The sequence below is a fragment of the Macaca mulatta genome, chromosome 4 (assembly GCF_049350105.2).
Source record: "Macaca mulatta isolate MMU2019108-1 chromosome 4, T2T-MMU8v2.0, whole genome shotgun sequence".
NCBI lineage: Eukaryota > Metazoa > Chordata > Mammalia > Primates > Cercopithecidae > Macaca > Macaca mulatta.
Window position 1 is genome coordinate 140,066,748 of NC_133409.1, and position 17,357 is coordinate 140,084,104.

Consider the following 17,357-nt stretch of genomic DNA (forward strand, 5'->3'; position numbering starts at 1 on the left):
CCATATGTGTAAAAAAAAAAGGGGAAACTGTGTCTGTATTTGCTGGATATGCACAGAATACCTCCAGAGGATGCTATCAACGGTTGCATGTTTCAAGGGGACGTGGAATCTCAGAACAGCTTTTGCTCTTTATGGATGTCTCCATCTCCTTTAGTCTGGAGAGAGGCAATACCCCCCGACTCATCCAAGACAGGAGCCCACTCTGCTGCTCTCCGGATGCCATGGGTAGACACGTGGTTAGGAGAGAGCAGGGTAGGGTCATGCCATGTAGTGGCTTGATGACCTAACACAAGGTACTTAGCCTCTAAGCCTCTGTTTCCTCTTCTGTTAAACAGCAAAAATAATACTACTATTAATAAATGAGGCCAAACGCAGTAGCTCATGCCTGTAATCCCAGCACTTTGGGAGGCTGAGGCAGATGGATCACCTGAGGTCAGGAGTTCGAGACCAGCCTGGCCAACATGGTGAAACCCTATCTCTACTAAAAATACAAAAATCAGCCAGCTGCGGTGGCATGTGCCTGTAATCCTAGCTACTCAGGAGGCTGAGGCAGGAGAATCACTTGAACCCAGGAGGCGGAGGTTGCAGTGAGCCGAGATCACACCACTGCACTCCAGCCTGGGTGACAGGGTGAGATTCCATCTCAAAAAATAATAATAATAATAAATAAATAAATAAATAAATAAGTTGATACATGTGTAAATGGGGATAATAATTTTCCCAACCTCATTAGGATAGCATGAGGGTGAACAGTTAATTTATGTGAAGTGCTTAGCACAGTGCCTGGCATATAGGAAGTGCTCAGCAAATGAATTTGTTCCAAATACATCGTGTTTTCTCCTTTGCACTTTTGACCCCTATGGGATCAACATGGAAATTCCTCAGCGAGGCCAATGAGGCCCTCAGGGTCCGTCTTCAGCCTTCACTGCAACACTCAGCCCTTGCCACTCCCTTGTACCCTGTGTACTCTGTTCGCTCTGCCTAGAATGTCCTTCCTTCCTTTGCTTGTCTTGGTCAAAGTCCAGCTTAAATGTCACCAGCCCTGGGACGCTCTTCCGGAAGTCCCAGCCCAGAGTTTGTGTTCTCTACTCTGTGATGGCAGAGTCCCTGGGTGCCCCTCTGTGGGGCATCATCACACAGAATGGTGACTATGTTCCCGGTTCCAGCTGATACACACACACTTGTTTGTTATAATAGAAGGAATTGGGGGAAAAAAATTTCAACTCCAACTCAAATAAAACTGCAATAAGACACAATTTTCTATCTATCAGAGTAGCAAAGTTCAAGGAGTTCTACACTGAGGTGACAAACAGGCAGGGACTCGTGCAGGAGAGCCAACTGGTACGCATTCTGAGACCTGGGCGACATCTGTCCACACTCAGTGGACACCCATAACAAAATGGCACAGGCAGAAAGCTGCTCGTTGCATCAATGCTTGAAAGAACAGAGGGCTGGAAACCACCTAAACGCCCATCAGTTGGGGACTGGGAAATAAGTTATGGTAGAACTATACAAAGGCCATGCAGCCACGAACCAGAGAAGCTCTTTATTACTGACATGGAACGTCACCAAAAAATACACTGAGAAGTAGAAAATATAAGTATTTGCATTTGATGCACAGAATATTTCTGGAAGAATACATAAGGTCATATTAACAGTAACATAATAGCAGCTGCCAGGGATGAGGTCTGAGCCTCTGAGAAACAGGGGAGGAGGAAGATATTTTGTTATCACTTATATCTTTTTCTGTCTTTTAAATTTTATACTGCATACATATATTATCTATTCAAAATTAAATAACTTTTTAACAAAGAAGAAAAAGAAAAACTACTAATCAAATGGAGATGAGGTAGGCCACAAGCTCCAAGGGGAGGAAAAATACCTTAATGTTTTTTCCAGAAGCGCCAGAGTCCATGGCAAAGCTCTACCCTGGGCCAGCTGCCCCCACACTTGCACCTGGGCACGGGAAGTTGATGTTCGCAGAATTAAGAACTTTTTTCAGTATGCGCCTAAGTAAAACAGAAGAATGAAAAACCCACTATCAATAGCTGAGGAAAACTCATAAATGAATGCACAACAAAGTTCAAAAGAAATAGAATGTGTGGCCCCAGGACTCTTTCATTACGGCAAAAACTGACAAGGCTCAGGGGGTTCTTCTTGTACCCACAAAGCTGTTTGTAAGAGCCTCTGAAGCCCCTGTCCATCTATTTATTATTGATTTAGTATATGAATTTATGTACAATATATAATTTCAATCATAGTATACACATTTTTTTTTTTTTTTTTTTTTTTTTTTTTTTTTTTTGAGACGGAGTCTGGCTCTGTCGCCCAGGCTGGAGTGCAGTGGCCGGATCTCAGCTCACTGCAAGCTCCGCCCCCCGGGTTTACGCCATTCTCCTGGCTCAGCCTCCCAAGTAGCTGGGACTACAAGCGCCCGCCGCCTCGCCCGGCTAGTTTTTTGTATTTTTTAGTAGAGACGGGGTTTCACCGTGTTCGCCAGGATGGTCTCGATCTCCTGACCTAGTGATCCGCCCGTCTCGGCCTCCCAAAGTGCTGGGATTACAGGCTTGAGCCACCGCGCCCGGCCGTATACACATTATTTTTACATCTTGATATTTTCATTTAATATATAATTGCCATTTTTCCATTTCATTAAGTACTCTTCCAAAACATAATGTTTAATGTTTCCACATTACTGAAACTTACGGATATGTAATCATTTATTAATAATTCTCCATTGTTGGGGGCTGGGCGCGGTGGCTCACGCCTGTAATCCCAGCACTTTGGGAGGCCAAGGCCAGCAGATCACTTGAGGTCAGGAGTTCGAAACCAGCCTGGCCAACAAGGCTCTTCTAAAACTACAAAAATTCACCGGGTGTGTGGCGGGCGCCTGTAATCCCAGCTACTCGGGAGGCTAATGCAGGAGAATTGCTTGAATCCAGGAGATGGAGGTTGCAGTGAGCTGAGATTGTCGCACTGCATTCCAGCCTGGGTAACAGAGCGAGGCTCTATCTCAAAAAACAAACAAAAGAATTCTCCACTGCGGGACATTTAGCTAATTTCCAGTCTTTTGCTATTATAAATAAAGCTATGATGCACATCTTTGTATATAAATCTTGCTTTTTGCAACTTTTATTTTAGATATGGGGGATACATGTACAGGTTGGCTACATGGGCATATTGCACCCAGGTAGTGAGCATAGTACCCAATAGGTAGGTTTTCGACCGAGGACCCTCCCTCCCTCCCCCCTCTCGTGGTCTGCAGCGTCTACTGTTTCCATGTTTATGTTCATGGGTGCTCAGTGTTTAGCTCCCACTTACAAGTGACAGAACATGCAGTATTTGGTTTTCTGGGTTCCTGTGTTAATTCGCTTAGGATTATGGCCTCTAGTTCCATCCATGTTGCTGTAAAGGACATGATTCTAATATTTTTTATGGCTATGCCCTGACCATCCATGTAAGAGCCTCTGAAGAACATCAAGAACTCACTGGGTAAAGCAGCTGGCGCGGGGCCCTTTCCAACCCTGGACCCCAGATGACAACGATGGGAAAGACCGTCCAGAGAAACCTACAGGAGGACCCCCCAGTTCCAGTGACTCCTTCCGGGGGCAACCCTGATTCAGAGGTGGCATTCCCAAACTGCATCTGCCTAGGGGGAGGGACAACCTGAGGGCCAATGCCGCTGAGGGAGCCTCTGCTGGCTTCACAAGGGAGAAGGCTGGTTTCAGCTGACACCACACCAGCCTCCAAGCAGATGTTACAAGAGGGACTCGGAAGCCTCAGGACTCGGAAGCCTCAGGACTCGGAAGCCTCAGGAGCTGAGCTGGAGCACCCCAGACACCCCAGTTCAGTGGCTGAGTCCTCGCAGGCTGGGTGAGACAACACTCCCCTCACCTGCCCTCCCACCTTCCCCCAGGCCATTTCCACCCTCCCGCTCCGCTCCGCTCAGTACTCACCTCTTCCTGAAGCTTCACCTGCTAACCCCACCCCATTGGGAACTTGGCACAGGCTTCAGCCCTTGAGTCTTTTTTTTGTTTTTGTTTTTGTTTTGAGATGGAGTCTCACACTGTCACTTGGGCTAGCATACAGTGGTGCAATCTCAGCTCGCTGCAACCTCCGCCCTCTGGGTTCAAGCGATTCTCCTCCCTCAACCTCAGGAGTAGCTGGGATTACAGGCGCCTGCCACCACGCCTGGCTAATTTTTTTTGTATTTTTAGTAGAGACTGGGTTTCACTCTGTTGGCCAGGCTGGTCTCGAACTCCTGACCTCGTGATCCGCCCACCTTGGCCTCCCAAAGTGCTGGGATTACAGGTGTGAGCCACTGCGCCCGGCCTCAGCACTTAAGTCCTAAAGTCTAGCCTTCCAATGACAGTTGTTCTCTGTCTTGGTGAATGGAGTTAAAACAGGTTCCTGTGTGTTTGCCTGTCTCCCTGACTACACTGCTAACTCCCCGGGGGAGGGGAGTCAGCTGCGGGTTTATATTTCCTCCGTCTCCCTTGGTACAGGCTCAGGCTATGGGAAGGAGTCACACTTGGCCTTGCTGACAGGCTGGCCGGCTCTCTTGGGGCCAGGACTAACCTCCCCCAGGTCTTAGGGTGGCTAGCTGTCCCCTTACGGAACCGTGCTTGGCAAATGCCAAACTATGTGGACCTGACTGTAAGAGAAATAGTATCCCCCATACCTGCTCCATCCAGAATGATCCTGAGTCAGCTCCTGTCACTCCCTTGCTATCCGTCTCCATCTGAATGAATCAAGCCCATGAGGCTTTGCAGGCACCGCCCAGCTCCTCCCCGAACCCTGCCCCACTCCGCTCCTGCTCCCTCTGCTCCAGACACCCAGCCTCCTGTGGTGAAGCCACACACACTCCTGCCTCAGAGCAGTATGCCTGCTGTCCCCTTTCCCTGGAATGCTTCTCCATGTGGCCGGCCCCTCAATAAATTCAGGGCTCTGTTCAAAGAGAAATTTCCTTCCCACCCCTCCCAAAACAGCAACCCCTGCTGCGAGTGCTCCTTCCCCTGCTGCCCTATTATGTGGCAATCACTTCTTTCCGCCCCTCCAGATGCACCCTCCTAGGCCCTGGCAGGCTGGCGCTGGTATGGCTCACAACAGCCGACCCCATCCAGCAGAGAGCAGGCAGGACAGTGTGAGGGGAGGGAAGGAGAGGGAGGTGAGGGTACTGATTTCCCGGGTTGGCTCCTTCCCTGCAGGGCTCTGTGGGCTGGCAGGGCTCCTGGACCTGAGGCCTGGGCTCTTGCAGAAGCCTCTCCCATGGGCCTCTCCCCAGGTTCTAGCTGCCCCTCCCCTTCCCTGTTCCCAGCCCAGGTGCTACACCAACCCTTGTGCTTCCGCTGGACCTTGCCTGCACCTTTGGAAGTAAGCCCTTTATTAAACCTTCCTCAAATATCCAACCCAGGTACACTGTCACTTTCCTTCCAGGACCCTAACTTCACCACCTGACACGACAGGTCTGTTTGAGAGAAGAGAGACAGACCCTTTCATATTGTTTTAGACTGTTTTATACTCAGAAAAGGAAAAAGAAGTGAAAATAAAGGCAGGTAGCCTGGCGCCTAGGAACCAGACCCGAAACCAAGAAAGCAGACCCAAAACCAGGCCTGGGCCTGCCTGACCTAAGCCTCGTAGTTAAAGCTCGACCCCTGACCTAACCGGTTATGTTATCTATGGATTGTAAAAATCCCTGTCCTGTTCTGTTTCGTTCTGATTACCAGTGCATGCAGCCCCCAGTCACGTACCCCCTGCTTGCTCAATTGATCACGACCCTCTCACGCTGACACCCTTAGAGCTGTGAGCCCTTAAAAGGGACAGGAATTGCTCACTCAGGGAGCTCGGCTCTTGAGACAGGAGTCTTGCCGATGCTCCTGGCCGAATAAACCCCTTCCTTCTTTAACTCAGTGTCTGAAGAGTTTTGTCTGCAGTTCGTCATGCTACATGTTGTTGGTGAGCTGTCTGTCCCCCAGCTAGCTCACAAACTCACAGCGGGGAAACCTTGTTTTAGTCGCCAGTGTATCCCAACATCTGTATCAGCATTGTGTGTAACAGAAGCTCAATAAGTGTTTGTTGAATGTTAGAGCCAGGTGCCATGGCTCACACCTATAATCCCAGCACTTCTGGGAGGCTGACAGGCAGATCACTTGAGGTCAGGAGTTCGAGGCCAGTCTGGCCAACATGCGGAAACCCCATCTCTATTAAAACTATAAACATTAGCTGGGTGTGGCAGTGCACACCTGTAATCCCAGCTACTCAGGAGGCTGAGGCAGAAGAATCACTTGAACCTGGGAGGCGGAGGTTGCAATGAGCTGAGATTATACCACAGCACTCCAGCCAACAGAGTGAGACACTGTCTCAAAAAAAAAAATTGTTTAATGAGTGACTGAAGGCCGGGCGCGGTGGCTCAAGCCTGTAATCCCAGCACTTTGGGAGGCCGAGACGGGCGGATCACGAGGTCAGGAGATCGAGACCATCCTGGCTAACACGGTGAAACCCCGTCTCTACTAAAAAATACAAAAAACTAGCCGGGCGCGGTGGCGGGCGCCTGTAGTCCCAACTACTCGGGAGGCTGAGGCAGGAGAATGGCGTAAACCCGGGAGGCAGAGCTTGCAGTGAGCTGAGATCCGGCCACTGCACTCCAGCCTGGGTGACAGAGCGAGACTCTGCCTCAAAAAAAAAAAAAAAAAGAGTGACTGAATAAGGGGAGGATCAATGTAATCTGGAGAGGCTACAGAGGCTGGAAAGACAGGCAAGATTTAGGGGGTGATGGGGAGGAAGAGCTCTAACAAAGGCAGGGGATACAGCAGTGATGAGAATGGCCTCCTCTCAGGGTGTGAAGACCCTCGCTTATGTCCTTCCTAGCACCCCTCCACTGTCTGTCATAATTGTGGGTTTGTTTTCTTTGTATGTCTTCCCACTGGAATGAATTCCCTGCAGGCAGGGCCCATGTCTGTCTTGTTCGCCATGGTATCTTCAGAGCTGGTACAGCGCCTGGCATGCCCAGATTGATAGATTGATATTTACTAAATGAAAAGAAAAATGAATTATCCAAAAGAAACAATGAATTGGCAGACGACCTCAGAAGCCTGGTTGGGCCATTTGGACTTGGAGTGAAAAGCACGAGGGAGGAATTGCAAATCCTACTGCAGGGGAGAGAAGACAAGGCGAGGGCTTGTGGGAAGATGGCCCTGGCAGGGATGGCGGCTGGGGAAGAGCAGGGTACCTGATCAGCCATGCGGGGAGGCAGCATCAGACTGGCCAGGAAGAAAGAGGGGGCACAATTCAGTGACCATCTTGATACAGACACACAAGGAGGAAGACTCCAAGGTCTCAGTTTAGGGGACTGAGCCGGGGAGCTGGGAAAATGAGATCATGCCATCCAGGCTGAGGTCCCAGGTCCCAGGTCAAGGTAAGCACTCGAGGGTTGGCTGCTGTTATCCTCACTGTTTCTAACCTTTGTCTGAAGTGGGAAAGCTGTGGAGTGGAAGTGGTTTTGGGGGAAAGGGAGATCGACTCTGGCCATGTTGAAATGAAAGTATCACCGGACAGCTGGATGCTGAGGCGTCCTGGAGAGATGATGGCTGGAGGTAGAGAAGCAGATGAGCCATCTCCATGCATACACAGAGGTGGAGTGTTTGGGACCATCCACAGCTGAGAGGACTGGAGGGAAGTGCCAGGAAAGAAAAGGAAGGCCAAAAATAACAAGGAAAGTGGGGCAGTGTCATGGAAGTCAAAGGAACAATGTGGAAGAAGGAAGGGGCAGCCAGCATAGTCACACGCCAGAAGCAAAAGCAGCGGGCTGGGCCCCACTGAGGGGCCCCCATCCTGGAGGAGCACCTACCTGCTGGCCTCTGGGACAGGCTGGGAAAACTAATGGTACAAGTCAGGGGGTGCATTGTTAGTAGAGGGCTTGCTGCCTGTCCCAACAAGACATTCCTGGGCATACACACTCAAACCTCATTTATGACAGAGACTGCCAACTGTCCCACAAATCTACTTTTTCCTTCTTCCCACGGTGACAAAGCTCCCAAATTTTACCTAGACAGAGCCACCCAGGTAAAGATCACATTTCCTTGCTTCCCTCGCAGCCAATTGGGGTGGTATTACTAGGAGGGTGCAGCTTCCAGGTCCTGCTTAGGAGGAAGGTAAAAGCTTGCCCTCATATACCTCCCTTCTCCCCCAGTGCTGGAATCTGGGCCCAGCAGATGGGGTGGCCACCATACTCTGTCATGCAAGCAGCACCCAAAGTGACAGAGGAGCCAAGAGGCAGAAAGGGCCTTGACACCACCAAGTCACCCAGCTGGCCTGGACCACTCTTGTTCACCCAGCTTTCATAGAAGCCATATGCCTCTGACTTAAGCCACTCAATTCTGGGGACTTTTTGTTAGGGCAGCCTAACTCATGTGTGAACACAATATTTAATCCAGCAGAAATGCCACCTTAGATCAGACCAAAAGTTGCTCAGCTCATCTCTGCTAGGGACCTCAGGGGTAGTGAGAGAGGTCACTGGCATCTCCCTTGACAAGATCTTTACTCTTCACTTACCAGGAAATCCTTAGTCTCCTTAACACTGTTACAAAGCCATCATTCATAAACAGATCAAAACCCTTCATAAAGCTGGGCAAAGTGGCTCACAACTATCCCAGCACTTCAGCAGGCTGAGGCAGTATGATCCCTTGAGGCCAGGAGTTAAAGGCCTGCCTGGTTACATAGGGAGACCCCATCCCTACAAAAAATTTAAAATTAGCTGGGCATGGTGCCGTGTACCTGTAATCCCAGCTACTCGGAAGGCTGAGGTGGGAGGACCGCTTGAGCCCAGGAGTTTTAGGTTACAGTGAGCTATGATAGTGACTCTACACTCCAGCCTGAGACAGAGTGGGACCTTGTCTCTAAAAAAAAAAAAGAAAAAAAAATCTTTAATGGAAGTTTTTTTTTCTCCCTATCTACTTCATCAAGGAATGAACATGAGCAGTAATCAGTGCCCTCAGCCTGCCTCACATAACCCCTCTTTTCTTTTTTTTTTTTTTTTTGAGACGGAGTCTCGCTCTGTCACCCAGGCTGGAGTGCAGTGGCACAACCTTGGCTCACTGCAACCTCCACCTCCCGGGTTCAAGCGATTCTCCTGCCTCAGTCTCCCAAGTAGCTGGGACTACAGGCGTGCACCACCATGCCTGGCTAATTTTTGTATTTTTAGTAGAGACAGGGTTCCACCATGTTGGCCAGGCTGGTCCCCAACTCCTGACTTCGTGATCCACCTGCCTTGGCCTCCCAAAGTGCGAGGATTACAGGCATGAGCCACCGTGCCCAGCCACATCACCCGTCTTAACTGGTTCCATTTCTAGCTCCCTTTCTCCTCCCACTCACAGGCCAGGTGAATGCACGGGTGGGTGGTGGGAATCGCCTTGCACACAGCAGTGCTCAGTGCCACTAAGCCTCAGAACATGAACAGTTGTTAGGAAACAGTGCCAGTCAGCTCTGGAGCAGAATGCCTGGGTGCAGACTACAGCTGGCCTACTCAGCGGCCAGGTGGACTGACTTGTTACCGACCTCTCCAGGCCTCCATGTCCTTGACTGCAAACATGAATGGTCAAAACATTTGCTTTCAGGGTAACTGTGAGGATCAAATGAGTCCATATGTGTAAAACACTTAGAACAGTGACTGACAAGAGTTCAGTTCTCAATTAGTATTCGCTTTTACATATATTTTTTCATATTGTCATGAGACAAGCAAGCTTTTATAATTTTATTTATTTTTTGAGATGGTGTTTCACTCTTGTTGCCCAGGCTGGAGTGCAATGGCGCAATCTCGACTCGCCACAACCTCCACCGCCCAGGTTCAAGCAATTCTCCTGCCTCAGCCTCCCAAGTAGCTGGGACTACAGGCATGGGCCACCACACCCGGCTAATTTTGTATTTTCAGTAGATGTGGGGTTTCTTCATGTTGGTCAGGCTGGTCTTAAACTCCCAACCTCAGGTGATCCACCTGCCTCAGCCTCCCAAAGTGCTGGGATTACAGGCGTGAGCCACTGAGCCCAGCCGCTTTTATAATTTTAAAAGCAACGGAAAGAAAAGAAACGTCTGGTAATGGAATAACACTCATGTATAAAGTATGGCCATACTTTATTTTAATGATAAAGACATTCCATGAAATCCCCTCAACAAGGTATCCTAATGATCCCCTTCTGTAGAAACTGATTTGGAAGTTTAGTGATTTGCCCCAGATCCACAAGTGGTTAAGTGGTGGACAATGCATACAAATGTCACCAAGCCTTATTTTACTGAGCCACATGAATAGAAGTAGAGAGACTTCAAGATGCCAGAAAAACAAAGCTCAGGTTAATCTTTTTTCTTTTTTTTTTTGAGACGACGTCTCGCTCTGTCGCCCAGGCTGGAGTGCAGTGGTGCCATCTTGGCTCACTGCAACCTCTGCCTATCGGGTTCAAGCAATTATCTGCCTCAGCCTCCCGAGTAGCTGGGGATTACAGGTGCCCGCCACCATGCCCAGCTAATTTTTTTTTTTTTTTGAGACGGAGTCTCGCTCTGTTGCCCAGGCTGGAGTGCAGTGGCTGGATCTCAGCTCACTGCAAGCTCCGCCTCCCGGGTTTACACCATTCTCCTGCCTCAGCCTCCCGAGTAGCTGGGACTACAGGCGCCCGCCACCTCGCCCAGCTAGTTTTTTTGTACTTTTTAGTAGAGATGGGGTTTCACCATGTTCGCCAGGATGGTGTCGATCTCCTGACCTCGTGATCCGCCCGTCTTGGCCTCCCAAAGTGCTGGGATTACAGGCTTGAGCCACCGCGCCTGGCCTGCCCAGCTAATTTTTATAGTTTTAGTAGAGATGGTGTTTCCCCATGTTAGTCAGGCTGATCTTGAATTCCTGACCTCATGATCTACCCGCCTCGGCCTCTCAAAGTGTTGGGATTACAGGTGTGAGCCACCACGCCTGGCCCCACTCAGGTACATCTTTCACACTTGTTTCCCTGAAAGCCAGCCAGTGTTGCTACTGGTCTCTCAGAATAACCCCGCCAATCACCATTTAACTCCCTCCTGGTCAGAAACAGAGGAAAGGGGCTTGCCGAGAATCCTCACTTCAAAGCCAGAACTGGGGCTGTGATGCGGAGGGAGAGTTAGACGTTAAGGAAATGCAAATTAATATATTACAACACACCCATCAGAATGGCTAAAATAAAAAATAATCCTGAATGCTTGCAAGGATGTAGAGACACACTGGATCACTCACACATTGCTAGCGAGAAAAAAAAAAATGATACAGCCGGCTGGGCACAGTGGCTCATGCCTATAACCCCATCACTCTGGGAGGCTGAGGTGGGTGGATCATTCAAGGTCAGGAGTTCGAGACCACCCTGGACAACATGGTGAAACCCCGCCTCTACTAAAAATACAAAAATTAGCTGGGCGCGGTGGCATGCACCTGCAGTCCCAGCTACTTGGGAGGTTGAGGCAGGAGAATCACTTGAACCGGGAGGTGGAGGTTGCAGTAGATTGCACCACTGTACTCAAGCCTGGCAACAGAGCAAGGCTGTCTTAAATATAAATATATATATATATATATACACACACACACACACCATATATATATATGGTACACCAGCTCTGGAAAATAGTTTTGTCAGTTTCTCACAAAATTAAACATGCAGTTACCATAGGACCCAGCAATTGCATTCTTAGGTATTTATTACAGAGAAACTAAAACTTTTGTTTACACAAAAAATCTGTACACAAGTGTTATAGCAGCTTTATTCAGAGTAGCCCCAAATTGGACAGCCCAGATGTCTCTCAATGTGTGAATGATTAAAGAAACCGTGTTAAAGTATGGTACCTCCATGCTACTCAGCAATAAAAAGAAAGGAACTATTGATACACACAACCACCTAGATGCACCTCAAGTGAATTATGCAGAACTGAAAAAGCCAACATCAAAAAGTCTCATACTTGGCCAGGTGTGGTGGCTCATGCCTGTAATCCCAGCACTTAGGGAGGCTGAGGTGGGTGGATCACTTGAGGTCAGGAGTTGGAGACCAGTCTGGCAACATGGTGAAACCCCATCTCTACTAAAAATACAAAAATTAGCTGAGTGTGGTGGCGCATGCCTGTAATCCCAGCTACTCGGGAGGCTGAGGCAGGAGAATATCTTGAACCTGGGAGGCGGAGGTTGCAGTGAGCCGGGATCGCGCCACCGCACTCCATCCAGCCTGGGCGACAGAGCAAGACTCCGTCTCAAAAAGAAAAAGAAAAAAGTCACATACTTTATGATTCAATTTATCACATTCTTTCAGTAACATGAGAGATGGAGAACAGAGTAGTGGCTGCCAGGAGAGATGTGGAAGAGCAGAGAGGTGGATGTAGTTGTGAAGAGACAGCATGAGGGAGAACTGTACTGATTCAATGGCTCTGTGTCTTCACCATTTGTGTGGTGGTGGTTACACAAATCTACATGATGACACTGCACAGAACACACACATAACACACACACATGCACATGGTGAAAACTAAATAAGCTCTATGGATTGTACTAATATACAATCCACATTGTACACTGAAACTGAATGCAAGGGTTTTGATATTGCACCACAGTTACGCAAGATGCTACCACTGGGAGAAAGTGGGTGATGGGTACATAGGATCTCTCTGAACATTTTTTGCAACATCTTGTGAATCTATTGTTCCAAAATTAAAATTTAAAGAAAGATCAATCAGAGATACATACAGACACATGTACAGATTAAATGACACAGGTCTGGGGTTTGCATTTAAAAATACTCCACAAGAGCTGGGCGCCGTGGCTCACGCCTATAACCTCAACACTTTAGGAGGCTGAGGTGGGTGGATCTCCTGAGGTCAGGAGTTGGAGACCAGTCTGGCCAACATGGTGAAACCCCATCTCTAATAAAAATATAAAAAATTAGCCAGGTATGGTGGTAAGCACCTGTAATCCCAGCTACTCAGGAAGCTGAGGCAGGAGAATCATTTGAACCCAGGAGGCGGAGGTTGCAGCAAGCCAAGATTGCACTATTGCACTCCAACCTGGGCAACAAGAGCGAAACTCTGACACACACACACACACACACACACACACACACACACACACACACACACACACACACACACACACAATACTCCAGGAGGAAAGAAAATAAAGGACAAAAAGTGGGAGAAACAGGTGAAACAGAATCAACAAGGTATTGATAAGTGTGGAAGCTTGGAGAGGCATATACAGGGGTTCATGTATTTTGCTAATTTTGTATTTGAAAATTTCCAAAATAAAAGTTTTACTAAGTTCCCAGGTGTGCTTAGGCCAACACAAGGGCTAAGCCTGACATATTTGTCCACATCGCTGTTAACTTTTGAACACAAATTAAGTTCAAAGCTTACAATTCTATTTATTTACAAAGTTTTTATTATGAATTTTTATTGAGATTTTCATAAACATTTTTAATCTGCATGTTTACTACTTTTTGCCTCTAAGAAGTCCCATAAAGTTATAAAAAATAGAAATTTATAAATACACATTGAGAATTATGCATTTTTATACAACCAACAGGCAGGTCAATGTTTCAAGTTGTCTAACCCTTTCCCTGTCTCCCCTCAGAACAAAATTTTAAGAGTATAGCCTCTGAGGCCAGGCGCGGTGGCTCATGCCTGTAATCCTACCCACACTGGGAGGCTGAGGTGGGTGGATCACCTGAGGTCAGGTGTTCGAGACCACCCTGGCCAACCTGGTGAAACCCCATCTCCACCAAAAATACAAAAAAAAATTAGCCAAGAGTTGTGGTAGGCGCCTGTAATCCCGGGCTGAGGCAGGAGAATCCCTTGAACCCAGGAGGTGGAGGTTACAGTGAGCTGAGATCACGCCATTGCACTCCGGTCTGGGTGATAAGAGCGAGACGCCGTCTCAAAAAAAAAAAAAAAGAATAAGACGCAGTCTCAAAAAAAAAAAAAAGAGTATAGCCTCTGAAATCTCAACAGCAGAAATAGCAGCCCTTTTCCAAATCCCACCTATAACTCAGCACAACTGCATTCAACAGGCGCTTACTTTGGATAATAACAACAAATGGAAACTGTAGAAACACTGACTGGGACGACGCCTCCCAAGAGCAGTGAGAACAGCAAGCTGGGATTGGCCACGGCTTGAATGTGGGGCTGTGTTTATAAACTCATCAGGCCAAGAATCGCTAAGAACTGAATCACAAACCCTGAGAAGGCCACATAGGCCAGTCTAACTGCTTTGATCTAGGAGAGTTTCAGGTTACTACAAACCTGGAAAACTCCTATTTAGTCCAGTTGGGGACTCCAGATTTTTTTTTTTACTAGCATCCCGTCTTCAGTTCCTGACAAGCAGCTCTTTCCTTACAGTACAGTGAGGCCAGAAGAACACGGAGCCTGCTGTGAAGTCCCCAAGTTTTTCAAGTTCCCATTCACCAAGGGAATGGAAGATTAAGAGATGGGCTGGGCACTGTGGCTCATGCCTGTAATCCTGACCCTTTGGGAGGCCAAGGCGGGCGGATCACTTGAGCCCAGGAGTTCAAGACCAGCCTGGGCAACATAGCAAAATCCTATGTCTACTAAAAATACACACACACACAAAATTAGCCAGGCGTGGTGCAGGCACCTGTAATCCCAGCTACTCTGGAGGCAGAGGTATGCGAATCGCTTGAACCTGGGGAGTGGAGGGTGCAGTGAGTCGAGGTAGCGCCACTACACTCCAGCCGGGTTGACACAGCAAGACCCTATCTCAAAATAAAAGGAGTTGAACTGTGGAAGCCAAAGAGGAGTAAGTGAAGTTAAATATGGACGTTAGGATTCTAACTTGGGAAACAGCTTATTCATCCAGTGTTCACTTCCACGTGTCGTTGCATTTTTCTTCTTTGGATTTGGTTTTAAAAGCTCTTCCTTAGGAAACCAGAAAAGATATCAGCATGCCCAGCATCCTCCTTAAAAACTTGTTTTCTGGTTTGTAGAGTACATTAAGAATGAAGTTGTTCTCCCCACAGGATACAAAGTGGTTGGAGAGACTCAGACCTGCTTCTTGGAGAACGCCTCAGCTTGGCTCACTCCTGCCTATCCACTAGCCTTCCAGCTGACCAGCCATGTTTCTCAGCTTTCAGAATACGAGATGAGGCCCAGCCCTCAACACCGCACCCTCACCCCACCAAATCCTTTCCTATTGTTTACTTTATATATTTTTTATTTTTTTGAAATGGAGTCTCGCTCTGTCACCCAGGCTGGAGTGCAGTGGCACAATCTCAGCTCACTGTAACCTCCGCCTCCCAGGTTCAAGTGATTCTCCTGCCTCAGCCTCCTGAGTAGCTGGGATTACAGGCGTGAGCTACCACACCCAGCTAATTTTTGTATTTTTAGTAGAGATGGAATTTCACTATGTTGGCCAGGCTGGTCTCGAACTCCTGACCTCAGGTGATCCGCCTGCCTTTGCCTCCCAAAGTGCTGGGATTACAGACATGAGCCACTGCACCCGGCCCCTCTTTCCTAGTGTTTAAACCCCATGGCTCCTCTATCAAGTCCCAGAACAATACAGCCGACGCTCTAGGCTCTTGTCAGAGAAAACATCCTCTTCCAGAAGGGGCAAGACTTGGCAGTTCCCAAGCACACATTCCTCAGAGGAGCAATAAATGGTAAATCTCTCCGGAGGAGAGTGCTGCCCCACTTCAGGGAGCTTTCGTCAAATGCCGACGGGAGGAGAGGTGCAGCCCTGACATGTCGTCCTCCTTCACAGTGACGTATGTGCTCAAGACTCATGACTCCTGCCCGCCCCGATCAAAGCTGTGCTGTGTGGCCTCCTGTTTCCAACATGTTGAGGGAGTACAAAGTCACTTTCCATCAGCTCAATGGAACACTTGGAGGCCAGATGAGGAGAGAAATAAGAATGAAGTTCTGGGATGAGAAAGTGGTGCCACAAATCGTGAGTCAATAAGAGGGATCCAGATATCCTGAACACGCTGGACAGTCTTCTTTGTAATAAGCACAGCAGCAAAGAGCCCTTTCTTTCCTGTCACCTTCCCTGGTCTCCTGAGTTTCAAAGGAATCAAATCCTGTGATAATGAACGAAGTCACTGGCTGCTGCTATGCCCCACCACATGGCCTGGTTGATTAAGAAAGTCTCTGGCAGGGCACGGTGGCTCACACCTGTAATCCCAGCACTTTGGGAGGCCAAGGCAGGTGGATCACTTGAGGTCAGGAGTTCAAGACCAGCCTGGCCAACATGGCTAAACCTTATCTCTACTAAAAATACAAAAATTAGCTGGGCATGGTAGCTCAGACCTGTAATCTCAGCACTTTGGGAGGCCAAGGCAAGTGGATCACTTGAGGTCAGGAGTTCAAGACCAGCCTGGCCAACATGGCGAAACCCCATCTCTACTAAAAATACAAAAATTAGCCAGCATGGTGGCGCTTGCCTCTAGTCCCAGCTACCATGGGAGGCCGAGGCAGGAGAATCGCTTAGACCAGAGAGGCAGAGACTGCAGTTAGCTGAGATCGTGCCACTGCATTCCAGCCTGGGAGACAGAGTGAGATTCCATCTCAAAAAAAAAAAAAAAAAAAAAAAAAAAAAAAAAAAAAAATCTCATTATTCTGTTCATATCTTCCTCAACCCAAACATCCAGTGAAAATAGGTCATCTTAATAGACGGTTTGCCATGAAAATCATGTCCGATCACACCCTGCAGCCTTGGCTCGGCCATGAGGAGGTCACCCTCTTTTCTTCCCTTGAGTGGCTTTAACTCCCTGGGAGGGTGGAATCTGCGCCCCCGTACAAGCCAGTTTTCCTTCTCAGCTCAGGAGAGGGACCTAGAAAGAAGAGGAACCATGGAGCCTCCTGGTGGGGGCCCTGTCTGCTCTCCTTCTAGGGGAAAACAGCTCCAGTGCTGTGAGGGTTGGTCCCTAGACTGCAGGACACTCAACCACTAAGGAACGAGAGCTGTGTACGGGAGCCAAGTAAGACAGGAAAAGGGAGACTATTCCCTCACCAAAGTGGCTCTCCCCAAGGCTCAGCCCCACTGAGGAGACTCTTTTCTACCAAGGAGCTGAGAAGACCACCTCGGTGGGACAATGAAGGCTCTCTGGACCCCAGCCTCCGACTCACTTCTTCCTGCGGATCTTGGGCTTCTTCACGGGCCGCAGATAAGGGTTATCGATGATGTTCTCCTCCCCATTCCGGCTTCCCGACAAGGAGGGGTTCTGCTGCAACACAGAGGTGTTCTCCTTCTCGGCTCCAGAATCCTCCTTTGAGCAAAAGCCAAAATAAAGCACAACACCAACAGCATAAGGCAAGAGATCATGCCCATAATTGGAATGACCATTAGCATCCTCTAACAGAGA

General features: G+C 48.5%; 2 protein-coding genes across 4 annotated transcripts in view; both read right to left on the reverse strand.

Moving 5' to 3' along the window:
- Positions 1-2,008, reverse strand: part of CIMIP3 (ciliary microtubule inner protein 3) — an 82,712-nt gene extending 80,704 nt beyond the window's left edge. Inside the window, exon 1 of the mRNA XM_077999969.1 lies at positions 1,883-2,008. Coding sequence (XP_077856095.1) covers positions 1,883-1,915 — 33 coding nt within the window. The 5' untranslated portion in view covers positions 1,916-2,008. The remainder of the gene's footprint in view (positions 1-1,882) is intronic.
- The window catches only part of TAF8 (TATA-box binding protein associated factor 8), a 43,223-nt gene continuing 27,398 nt past the window's right edge, over positions 1,533-17,357 (reverse strand). The window contains exons 8-9 of one of the 3 annotated variants that reach the window (XM_015136339.3): positions 17,122-17,261; positions 1,533-2,009 (exon numbers count right to left, since the gene is read on the reverse strand). In XM_015136339.3, the coding sequence (XP_014991825.2) occupies positions 1,925-2,009; positions 17,122-17,261 (225 nt within the window). In that variant the 3' untranslated portion in view covers positions 1,533-1,924. Of the gene's footprint in view, positions 2,010-16,268; positions 16,827-17,121; positions 17,262-17,357 lie in introns of those variants that run through there. The other 2 variants (XM_015136341.3, XM_077999967.1) reach the window with 2 other exon arrangements.